Source organism: Dipodomys merriami, unplaced genomic scaffold (assembly GCF_024711535.1).
Source record: "Dipodomys merriami isolate MVZ:Mamm:240054 unplaced genomic scaffold, mDipMer1.0.p SCAF_1000, whole genome shotgun sequence".
NCBI classification, from domain to species: Eukaryota; Metazoa; Chordata; class Mammalia; order Rodentia; family Heteromyidae; genus Dipodomys; species Dipodomys merriami.
Window position 1 is genome coordinate 149,435 of NW_027202273.1, and position 12,350 is coordinate 161,784.

At 43.7% G+C, this 12,350-nt stretch overlaps 1 protein-coding gene across 5 annotated transcripts in view; it reads left to right on the top strand.

Moving 5' to 3' along the window:
- Positions 1 to 12,350, top strand: part of LOC138806925 (uncharacterized) — a 144,833-nt gene that overhangs the window by 69,513 nt on the left and 62,970 nt on the right. For 4 of the 5 annotated variants that reach the window (XM_069992382.1, XM_069992372.1, XM_069992364.1 and 1 more), the window contains one exon: positions 1,255 to 1,333. In XM_069992382.1, the coding sequence (XP_069848483.1) occupies positions 1,255 to 1,333 (79 nt within the window). Of the gene's footprint in view, positions 1 to 1,254; positions 1,334 to 7,897; positions 8,021 to 12,350 lie in introns of those variants that run through there. The other variant, XM_069992412.1, reaches the window with a different exon arrangement.

Genomic DNA, 12,350 nt, shown 5'->3' on the forward strand with positions numbered 1-12,350 from the left:
TGAACCACCAAGCCCAGCTTATTTGTTAAGATGTAGGAGTTGCTGACTTTTTGTCTATGTTGGCCACAAACCTTGGTCCTCTTGATCTCTACCTCCTGAGTAGCCAGGATTATAGTATGTCACCACACCTGGCAGCCTTGGTTTATGGTGAGTCATGCACCTCTCTCTCCCCTTACACTGACATGGCAAGGTGACTTCTTATCCTTGAGGACTGCTTTGTCTGTCCTTGGCATTGCTCTGTCCACGGCCCCTTGCCCTGGGAAAACCTTTGGCTTTTAACCTGTCTTTGTGGCTATCAGTAGAGTTTTTCTTTTTAAGGCATAAAGCAATTTGCTCTCCTAAGTTCTTAACCGAGGGTGACCTAACTGTATAATGTTTTCTGTAATATTACGAACACCTTCAGAATTCATTAGAAATTTTATGCTAGACATTTTCAAGCAGTCTTTCCTCCCTTCTTTTGATAGAACTGAACTAAGGCTTTATGCTTCTAAACAGTCTACCACTGAGCCACACTGTAACTCTTCACTAGGAATCTTTTATTGTAGTTATTTGAAGGAGTTTCATTTCAACCTGCCAATTTATTTATTTTATTTTTATTTTTATTTTTTTGGGTCCGGTCGTGGGACCTGAACTCTGGGCCTGGGCTCTGTCCCTCAGCTCTTCAGCTCAAGGCTAGCGCTCTACCACTTGAGCCACAGTGCCACTTCCGGCTTTTTTCTTGTTGCTTATGTGGTGCTGAGGAATCGAACCCAGGGCCTTAGGCATGCAAGGCAAGTGCTCTACCACTGAGCCACCTTCCCAGCCCTCAACCGGCCATTTATGAGTGTACAACATCTTGGTTTGTGTCACCTCTTCCATCTCTCCCAGCCCCACTCATCCACTTAAGTTTTCTGGGTCCATCTTCACAAGTGTACATTGAAAATTGTGACTGTATTTACCTACCCTTCCTCTCTCTACTTAGCTTCCTTGTATTCCTGATATTAAACTGTCAGTTAATTGTTCAGAGGGGTTTCACCCCTGTACATATACTGCTCTCAGCACTGAGTGGTCACTCATAGCAGTTGTGCATCTGTTGTTTCCAGCTTAGGGGTGCTGGAAGTCTGCTCTCAGTGCTCACTACAGGTCTACAGAGGATCCTCCCTTTTCTTCTCCCCGTGGGAGGAGCCATGTTGCTGTGTAATGATGAGGTTTATTATGGCCTCCCTCTGGGCTGGCTCACCTCATCTGAGTTCTGCTGCCATTTTACTTTTGCAGAACCGATCAGGAAATTCAAACCTGTACCATCGCTGTCATCAATGCACTCTTCCTGAAAGCTCCTGACGAGCGCAGGCAGGTGAGCTGTGTTGCTTCCATTTTTGTGTCCAGGGTTGGGAAGTGTTTGTGCAGAGGATGCCTTCTCCTTCCTTTCTGGGGGTCTTGGAGGGCTGCTTTGTGGCTCTGGCTCCTGCCATGTCACCAAGCAGGGTGTAGGGGAGGGAGGAGGTGGAGACTTGGGTAAGCCATTGACTGAAACGAGTGTTTGGCCCTAAGAACCCTTCCCTAAAATCTCAGAGCACACAAAGATGGGAGCCTGGCTGATGTGATGGCCTCTGAGGTGGAAGCCCCCAGGGTCTTCTGTCATCTAGTCATTCACCAAGGCCAGGGAGGTGTCGTCCCCATTTTTCAGAGGTGTCCTGCCTGCTCAGGAGAACAGTAGATGCGAAAGCGAGAGAACGAGAGGGGGCAGCTGAAGATGATGCTTGTGGTGGAGATCACCATGCTCATGTATGAGAGGTGCTCTTTGCTTGGTCCTAGATCTTCTGACCCTTGGGGTCATGGGTGGGGGAACTGAGCCATTCATTTGTATCTTTGTGTATAGAGGGAAGGGAGAATCCCTTAAAGGTACACAGAAGAAACCTAACTTTTGGGGTTCTTTGGACTATAAATTCTTTGATTCTTTCTCAAATAGGGGATGGAACAGAATAAAGAGTTTTGGTATGTTTTGGAATTTAGCTTAGTCCTCAAAGACCATTAATTTTTTTTTTTAATTCTACCTGCATAACATAGAATGTGTTACCCTGACCACAGTTCACTGCCATAGGAGTTCACTAAGGAGATCATGGCATCTGCCAGGAAATTTTTCACAAGAGTGTAGAAAGCTAACCTGCTACATAATGCTGTGCATAGAATCAGACTTTATTTATCCTATTTATCTTATCTTCATGTTTCCAAGGATTTTAATATCAGTTATTAAATGTGAGGGATTCTGATTTGTTTTCCATTTAGGATTGTTGGTTCATTTCTAGGAGTTACATTTCCATGGTTTCATTATTGTTTTGTTTTTGTTTCCCTGCTGGGCCTTTCCAAGCTCTGCCACTTGAGCCATACCTTCACTTCTAGCATTTTGCCAATTATGTAAAGATTAGAGTCAATGGGAGGGGCTGGGAAGGTGGCTCAGTGGTAGAGCACTTGCATGCATGAGGCCCTGGGTTCGATTCCTCAGCACCACATAAGCAAAAAGAAAAAAAGCCAGAAGTGGTGCTGTGGCTCATGTGGTAGAGCACTAGCCTTGAGCTGAAGAGCTGAGGGACAGCGCCCAGGCCCAGAGTTCAGGCCCCTTGACCGGGCCCCCCTCCCCCCCCCCAAAAAAAAAAAAGAGTCAATGGGATTTTTCTACTCAGGCTGATTTTATATTATGATTCTCATATTTCAGACTTCTAAATAGCTTGGATTATAGCCATGAGCACAGGCATTGGGCTGTATTTGTAGTTCCTAAAATTTAATTATATTTTCAGTTAAAAGAGTTGGTTTAAAAAAAAGTAAAAAAAAAAAAAAAAAAAGAAAGAAAGAAAGACCAAAAGGAAAGAAGTGTGAAAGCTTCTTTCATTACCTTCCCAAAGAGAGACTTGCTACAATTTCATAGTACCCATGTACTTTCCATGGCTGTGGGTCATCCTGCTTTGTTCTATGCAAATATTTGCCTAGTTGTGTCTTTTGTTTTGTTTGTTTTTGGTCCGAGACCAGGACTCGAACTTGATATCTAATGCTTTTGTTCAATGATGTTCACTTTCTACCAATGGAGCCACTCCCCCAGCCCAGAGTTTTGTTTGTATTTTTAACCAACACTCGGCATACTACATGTACTGTCTTTATAGAAAACTTCTGTTAAGATTAAAACTATGTTGTAGACATCATTCCGTATTGGTGTATCTATCTATATATTTATATGTTTCTGTCATTTCAGTGCTATGAAAATCTCCCCATGGACTCTCATGTTTACTCAAACTATTCCCTAAGACAGATATCTCTCATGTTCACAAAAATCCTTCTGTTTTCTCTCTGTTCTAGCTTCTGTTTCTTAGGAGAGTACTATCAAATATTCAGTTGTTCCTTAATGAAATATTTATTGTCATCTTCTGCTTGCTGAATATCATGCCTGGAACTTGGGATACAAAGAAGCACATGGAGTCCACTGTGCCCCCAAGAACACACAGTCTTATGCATATATATGTATATGTATATATATATTTTTGTAAGTAGATAGTCAATGACTAGTAGCTGTTGGACAGGAAATAGCCTTCTAACTATTGGCGACTATCTTGTGGCTGTCTATGTGTATCTGTAATTATTCTACATTTCTATCATTTCAATGTTATAAAATCATATTAACCTATAGATGAAATAGGAGCACAAAGCATATTTTTTATTTTCTTTTTTTGGTGACTATTGGGCTGCACTTTTCATTTGCAAAAGGAATACAATATTTATAAAAAGCAATATTGGAGATGTATGTATAGAGGTCCTTTCGGTCTTTTGTTTGTTACCTGCTCCAAAAAAAAATCAAACCTAACCAAGCCAGATCAACCCTCACCCAAGAGCTACTGTATTTAGCTGGGGAAGAATCATGTAGTAGAGATGGCCGATGGTGTTTTCTGGGCTTGCCTTCAGCTTGTGTCTCAAGATGTGGTTGCCTTTGCTTTCTTGTTTTTGAGGGCAGGAAGATGACCTGATCATGGATTTCCATTTCTATGTCTTCTGGTCCCATATAAGTGTAAAAGGTGTTCACAGTCCTCCCTAGGCAGTGGGTTGGCAGGGCATTGCATCAAAGTTGCCAACAGCTCTGAATTTCCATCTCTTCTTCTCTCTTGCTTGCTCTCCTTTCTGTGGTGGCATTGGCGCTGTTAGGTTGATGTAGACAACAATGTTGACATCCTTGGGTGTCCTCTGACTGTAAGTCATCCATGTTCCCTCTGTGGACCCTGCTGTCTCAGTCTGCCCTCATCCATCCTGCCTGTACCCCTTACATCCCCTCGAGTTCCTTTCCTCATGTTCTTTGCTCCCCTGGCTTTCTGTACATTTATTTTCACCTTAGTAGATATCATGGTTCTGTTGTTTTTCATTGTAGCTTAGTTTCTTCTCTATTCAGTACAACTCGTAGCACCGAAAAAAAAAATCCCCAGCACAGACTGGCATTCTAGTGTCTTCCTGCATATGAGCAGTATTTTGACTTTTTCTTAGTGTGTCCCAAGGATGTGGCTTGACTATGAATTTTCTCCCTTATTCCTTCCAAAGAGGGCCTGTGAATCATTTCATCTCATAAAACCATCCTCAAGTACTCTGCTGAGGCCAGGAGAGGCTGGAGCACAACTTATATCATGCAGAAGCCAAGGGAGAATTCCACAGCATCACATCTGGCCAGATATTTGTCCATCTGAAACCCCATGTGGTTCATTTGCATAGCTTGCTGATCCAGCTCTGGGGTGTATGCCATTTGCCCTTGGTTCTGCACGCAGGTAGATGAACTTGCTTTTAGGTGAGTTAGGGATTTTAGGGTGATGGTTCTCCAACATCAGGATGTCCTTGCTGTGGGTGTGTGTTGTCTGGTCATCTTCATACAATCTAAGAAAAGCGGGTACAGGGTCCTTCCTCTACCCACTCAACAGCTCAAAGCTAGCTCTTTACCACTTGAACCACACCCCCACTTCTTCTTTTTGCTGGTTAATTGGAGATAATTCCAGTCTCCTGGGGCTGGCTTTAAACCAGATTCTCAGATCTAAGACATCTGATTGGCTGGCCAGAATTACAGGTATGAGCCACTGGTGCCCAGCCTCTGATGCACTTTTTGAGTGGAAAACCATTAGTTTCTGGAGAGTGATTTTTCTAGAAGGAAAAAAATTCCATATATATATATACACATATATATATATGTATATATATGTATTCATATATATATGCCTTTGTACTTGGCTTTTATAATCCAAATGGAATATCCAGCCTTATCATGGAATACTAGTACCTTCCAAGGCCACAGTTTTCTAAGAAATACTGCTGATATCCAGGCCCTGAAGCACACGGGAAGAATGACACTTGGTTGTGTGGAAAGCATGCCTGTCTTTCTAACCAAAGCCTTTGTGTGGGGTGTTTTTCTTCCCCAGGAAATGGCAAATATTTTGGTTCAGAAGCAGCTGCGTTCCATCATTCTAACAGTGAGTACCTAACTGGGGAGGAAGGGCCTGGTGCAACTTTAGTGTCCCTTCTGTGACTGATCTGCACTTTGTTCTCCACTGTTTGGTGAAGGCTAGGGCTAGGAAGGAGGGAAGATGGTGGGCTCTGAGAGTCAGAATCAATATTTCTGTCCCACAGGAAGCATCCTTCATAGTGGACCTACTGTAGGAGTAAAGATGACATGATTGGGCCTCTGGGCTGGAGCCCGCCTTCCTGTGGTGGTTTTCTACACATACGGTTTAGCTTTGTAAGGAAAGGAATCAGAACTCCACAACTTCTAATACCTAGCACCATGGTGCTGCCCCAGTTTTTCTGGGGGAAAGCAGTTTACTTTTCACTGAGTTGTGAGCTGGAGATTCAAGCACTGAGACAGAGGTAGCTCCCTGTGCCATGATGGTGTTGGCTTCTGGCAGTGTTCCTGCACTTAGTTTGCTTCTGTAGGGTGGGAACAAGGTTGCTTTAGTTCTTGGAAGTTGGATGCGTGGGTAGGGGACTATGATGGTGGTGACACCATTTCCCCCCCTGTGACCTGGGGGAGCCAGGGCCCGACCCTTTCCTTTAAGAGCCTCCCCACCCTCTGTTTCGTCTTCTGCACACAGAAGATCTTTTCCTGCCTCTGAGTCATCAGGGAGAGCTCTGAGCTCACATGTATGTTGGCTTTCCTTCTGAAGGGTGAGCCACCAGGCTTCATTCCTGGTTGCATCTAGATGCAGACTGCCCAGCCTCCACTTGGGCCTGTTGATGATGTTTAGTTTGTGGTCTGCCGTTTCTTTTTTTGGTAAGTATTTTAACAAAGTATTTCTGCAGCATGTCATCCTTGCCCAGCGGGCCATCAACAACGAGATGGCCCACCAATTATATGTTCTCCCAAGTGCTCACCTTCAACCTCCTGGAAGACAGTATGATGACCAAAATGGACCCCCAGGATCAGGTAGGTGTGCATCTAACAGCAGTAACATGTGACAAACAGAAAGTGCAATGCCACCAGCCATCTTTCTGCTAGCAACTCTGAATCCTGGAGTTTGTGAGGATCCTATAAGTATTGTATTACTTTCTTAGGGCTTGGGGATATGGCTTCTCAATATAGGTGAATACCTATAGATAATAAAACCAATTGATCATAGCTGGATGCTGATGGCTAACAATTGTCATCCTAGATAGGAAGCTGAGATCTGAAGGTCCTGGTTCAAAGCTAGCCAGGCAGGAAAATCTGTGAGACTCATACCTTCTATTAACTAGCAAAAACCTGGAAGTGGAATAGCTCAAGTATAGAATGGAAGCCTTGAGTGAAAAAGCAAAGTAAGAGCATGGGGATTTGAGTTTGAGCCCCAGTGCTAGCAATAAATAAAGGCTTCCATTAGGCCCTGAACATGCATGTGGTTTTTTGTTTGGTGAATAAGGGAGTAATTTTAAAGTGGAAGCTCACTGGCACTGAGTATATTCACATTGTTATGAAAACATTACCAAGTATCATCAGGCAAAACTGAATTTCTGGGTCCCCTAAACAATAACTCCATTTGAGCTATCCTGCAAGCCCTGGCCAGCTTGCTCCATTTTGCTTCCTGTTGCTGTGGTGTGGCTACACAGAAGTATTCTAGGCAACACTTGTCACCTATTATCTGCCTTATTTCACTCCACCTAGTACCTTTAAGGTTTGTCCTTGTGTATGCTGTCCCTGACGTTTTGTGCTCAAGGCTAGCACCCTATCACTTGAGCCTCAGCTCCACTTCTGGCTTTTTTGGTGGTCAGCTGGAGATAAGAGTCTCATGGACTTTCCTACCTGAGCTGGCTTTGAACTGCTATCCTCAGATCTCAGCCTCGTGAGTAGCTAAGATTACAAGCCTGAGCCACTGGCACTATGGAATTCTGTTCCTGCTGTTTGTGAATGTCATGTGCTCATCCATTTACTATGGATGGACAAGGAAGGGCACAGGGGTTGGTTCTTCTTTGGGATCTTCCTTTTATTTTGGTTTCCTGTTAGTTTTGATGATGTGTCCTTGATTAGTGGAGTAAAAGATCCATTGCGACTGCAGAACTGCTCACGGGCCTTGTGAGCCTCTTGCTTTGTAGGTAGCAGTGGGCCCTCCCAGACTCTACCTCAGCCTACGCCCCTCACTGCCTCCCTTCGCAATTAGGGCCTCATCTAGGCCAGGTCCCTGGCAACTGGTTACCAATATTCCATATGAGATGGCAGCTGGGGTCACTGGAGAGATGCCAAGCTTGAGAAGCCGGGGGAGGGGAAAAGGGCAAAGTGTGCTCAGCTCTCATTTAGAACATGGCTTGACTTTTATCTGGTTTTCTTTGACTCTAAAGCATGATTCATTTGGACTCTGGGGGTGAAGAAAAAGAGAGTTGATGTCTCTTTGCACAATGACAGCAGATTCCTCTCCCTCCCTCAATCTAGGCTCAAAGAGACATCATATTTGAACTTTGAAGAATTGCTTTTGATGCAGAGACTGAACCTAATAATAGCAGCAGCAGCTTGGAGAAATGCAAGTCCATGTATACCCGGGATTACAAGAAACTTGGCTTCATTGTAAGTGAGTTCTCTCCTTCCACTCCCTGGGTGACCTCAGCCGCTGCCAGAAGCTTGTGGTCCTTGTGTGCTCTGTAAAATCGCTTCCACATTTCCAGATGTTAAATAGCATCCCATGACAGTTTCTTCTGGCTGCAGGGGATGGAATAAGTTGCACAAGTGTGAGTGAGTGCTGCGTTTGTTTACTCGGTGGTGATTAAGTGTAGCCAAGAATAATCAGTCTGGAACACATGTGGCTTTCCTCAGACCTGCTCCTTCAGATGGGGCTGAGGGATGGAGACAGTTCTGGATGCGTCTTACGATTTGGTGTGGGACTGAATAACTTACACACGTCAAGTCCACATCGGAATCCAACCCAGAGTCTCCTGGAATGTATGTAATACATCACAAGATTTGTACAATTTGTTTTCCTGAGAGCTTTGTCTTGCTGAAGACACCAATATGGTTGTTCTCCTTTGGGCATTCTTGTTGTTGTTGATTATTTGTTTTTTTCATTCTGTGAATCTGACCCTAAGGTGTCCAGAACAGCCTCTTTTTTTCCCCTCAATAACACCACTTTATGCATGCTATAAAAACTTTACAGGAATGTGCCTCTACTTCTTGACTTCTGTACTTTATAATTTATCAGACTTTTTACTTCATATATATGTACATAAACTATATACATAAACTATGTATGTATATCCTTACATATGTATGCATACACAAAGTATAAATTTTATATATAAAGTACAAATTCTGCCCTATAGTTTACTTTAAACCACTGTCTTTTGAAAAGGCTTAAATCATAAGAAAAAGTTCCATGCACTTACACATGTAGTTGGCATGTCTATCTCCATTTCTAACTGTTCTGATTTTCCCTAAATTTCTTATGGTGTGACATACTCTGTCAGCTTTTGTTTCTGAGAGTTTCTTTATCTTTCTCTTGATTTTTTTTTTTATTTTTGTCGGTCGTGGGGCTTGAACTCTGGGCCTGGGCGCTGTCCTTCAGCTCTTCAGCTCAAGGCGAGCGCTCTACCACTTGAGCTACAGCGCCACTTCCTATCTTTTCTCTTGAAAGTTATCTAAACTTGAAAGTTACTTTCTCTGCACATAGGATTCTAATTTGAATCCCTGCCTCCCCTCTCCCTCCCCTCCCCCGAAAATGTTGCCCTACTGTCTTCTCACTTGCTTTTGATGAGAAATATGCTGTTCTCCTGTTGCTATTTTCTGCTGCCCTCAGAATCCCTGAGGGGCTTGATTATGATCACTTTTGGTGTCTTTTCCTTTGCCCCCAACCTGACCCACACACATGCTGTGTACTTAGATCTGTGTGTTCATAGTTTTCGTCAAGTTTTTGAAATTTTAGCTTTATTCAATTCTTTTGCCTCTCTCTTTGAATAGAATCCTTAACTTTTTTTTTTTTTTGTAGCAGTCCTGGGGCTGTGTGCTGTCCTTAAGCTTTTTTTATTTTTTCTGACTCAGTGTTTTGAAACCACCTACTCATCTGCAATTACAGTACTGCACCCATTATTTATGCACACATAACCCTGATTACATTATTAGGATGACTTTATAAAACTCATCTTTATGATAAATATTTTCAAAGCTTTCCATAGAGCTCAGTTGCTTCCAATAAACATCTAGTAATTCCATGGTCAAACTATCTTAAAATCCTCTCCTTAGTACCTCTTTCGTTAAGAATTAAGTTTGTAGTGTTAGTCTCAATGTCCTTCCTAATAAGGGATTTTTTTTTTACGACAATGATACTCTGACATCATTTTTGTTCTATCATATCCTGAATTTTGACCTGGGAGTTCCATTTGACTGTTTAGTTGAATTGAAGTTCAAAATGCTGGTGAATAGGGTCATGACTGACAGGACAGGTGCAGATTTGTGATGATGACCAAGCTGTTCTTGCTCACCTGACAGAGCTCTTTCCCAGACATTCAGCCTGGTGAAGAAGGGACTTCACTCCCCTGCCTTCTAAGTTTACTTTTGTGTCCTGAGCAAGGCATGTCTAAATTCCCTGGAAGTTTGCATAATCCATATTCTTCAAGTCAAATTTCCAGAGAGAGTTCAAGGCCTGTGCATTTCAGCATCACTCCAAAGTGATTTTGCTGCCCTCTTCTGGTGCATGGGTGGCCTTTGGGTTCCTCTGTGCTACTGTAGCTCCACTGTCCTCCTTCTGCCACTGCTTTGATTTCCCACGAACTATGCCAAAAATGTCTGCCATTTTCAGGGCTGATTGTATTTCTGCTCTAGTCCTTCGTGATTGGCAGCAGAGAGCAGAGTCATAGGGAAAGGAGGGTGTGAAGATCGAACAGGCCTAGGCTTGTAAATGGGAAGGGAGTGGGTAAGATAGCTCTTTTTATTTCCAGACTTGGTCCTTGTATAAAATCACCAGTTTCTACCATGAGTCAGTGTGGCTCCGTCTATGTCAGATGACTCTTACTTAGGGTGTTGGGACATCTCTGTCTCTGTTTTCTATGCCTGGAGGGTGCCGTGTCTCATGACTGCTGAATGAAGAGTGATGTAGGGTTTCATTGGACATCGACTTGGTCTGGTTTTCTGGCCTGTAGAATAATTTGAACCTCTAATGTTGTGGGTGTGGTAATGGTGTGGCTCAGGCAGCAGGGGTCATGGTCTGAGTGGTAGCTTGCCTCTCTAGCAAGCAAACATGAGGCTCTGAGTTTACAACCAGTACTTCCAGGGGGTGGAGATGGGAGGGGTAGAATTTGTAGGACTAATTCTCCCCTTCCCCCCCCCCAACATACACTTTCCTGCAACAACTTGTAAAGTTATTTTGGAAAAAAAGTAGAACTCAAATGGACAATAACCAACAGGAGACATAGGGTTTTCTTTTTAAAATTATTATTAGTATATATGATACTCTTTCAGTTTAGATATTTAGTTTAGATATTCATGATGTTCTTTTAGCTTTTAATTTTAGAACTTCCCCAAGGCCAAGATCTTGATCAGACAGTTGAGAAGCTGGAAGGACTGTTGATTAATGATTTATAGGGCAGCAAGCCAATAACTTTAGAAAGCTGCTTTCACTTTTACACACCCAGCCAGGCAAACTTTCTTAAGTACTAGGAGCAAACTCATGTGTTCACTCTGCTACCTACAGGCCATGTGGCAGAAACACTGTCAGCTGGCTCAGGGTAGGCTGGGGGCACCCTGGAATTGTACGCAGAGTTCTGCCTGATTCTCTGTTCACCAAGCAAGATAACCTTGCCTGTTTCTACTCACTGTCTTGGTCTGAGATTAGCGATTCCTTTTGAGATTTGCATGATGTTGTTTTGCCTCCAAGCAGGCTTGGGAGTCCAGTGGATCTAGATTAAAATTTTAGCTGTCTCCCTTCTGGCCCATGGGCCAGTGGTCTGTCCTCAACCTGTGTGCCCTTCGCTTTCTTCAGCTGTGAAACTGGCAACAACTTTGTGAGTTTAGGATCATTGGAGACCTTGTGAGATTGTGGACTAGTGGCCAGCATAGGGCCTGGGCCTAGGGAGTACTTGGCTGATGGTCCTCACTCCAGGGAGCACTTGGCCAGTGGTCCTCTTCACTCCAGGGGATACTTAGCTGATGGTCCAACTCCAGAGAGCACCTAGCCCATGTTCCTTCTCAACCCAGGGAGCACCTTGTCCATGATCCTTCTCGTTCCAGGGAGTACTTGGCCGATGGTCTTTCTCACTCTGAGGAGCACCTAGTCAATGTTCCTTCTCATTTCGGGGAGTAGTTAGCCGATGGGCCTCCTCACTCTCAGGAGCACTTAGCTCATGCTTCTTTCCACTTCTTCTCTGGGAGCACACATTAGAAAAGCCACAGGTAGCTTTTGGATTTGCTCAAAGTGGAAGTGAGCATCTCTCCCCAAGGCAGGGGCAGTTCATCAAAGGAGATAAACAAGTAGATTTGGCTGTGGGAGGGAGGGAAAGATAATGGAGAATGTTAAATTCAGAAGGGTTTGAGATATGCAGTCAGTCCTCATGACTCACGGATTCCTGTACTTGCAAATTCCTCTACAAAGAAAAATGTTTGTAATCCCCCAAATGCATAAACTTTAGCTACCAAGACTTCCAGGTCCTTGAGTGATCTGTAGGAAATGTCTGCATGGGACCATCAAGTGTAGCATTTGAAGTCAGCTATTAAGCCCAAGGTTCCCTTGGGGGACTGGGTAGAGGGTTTCAGACATGCAAAGGCTGCTGTGTGGTTCATGCTGGGGAGCGCCTTGCACATGCAGTGAGAGCTTTCTTGTCTTGGGAGCTTGATCTCAGGATTGGCTGCCTCCTCCATGCTTCAACTGATCACACATCCCCCATGCTCATTTGAAATGCTGCAGACCTAGTTC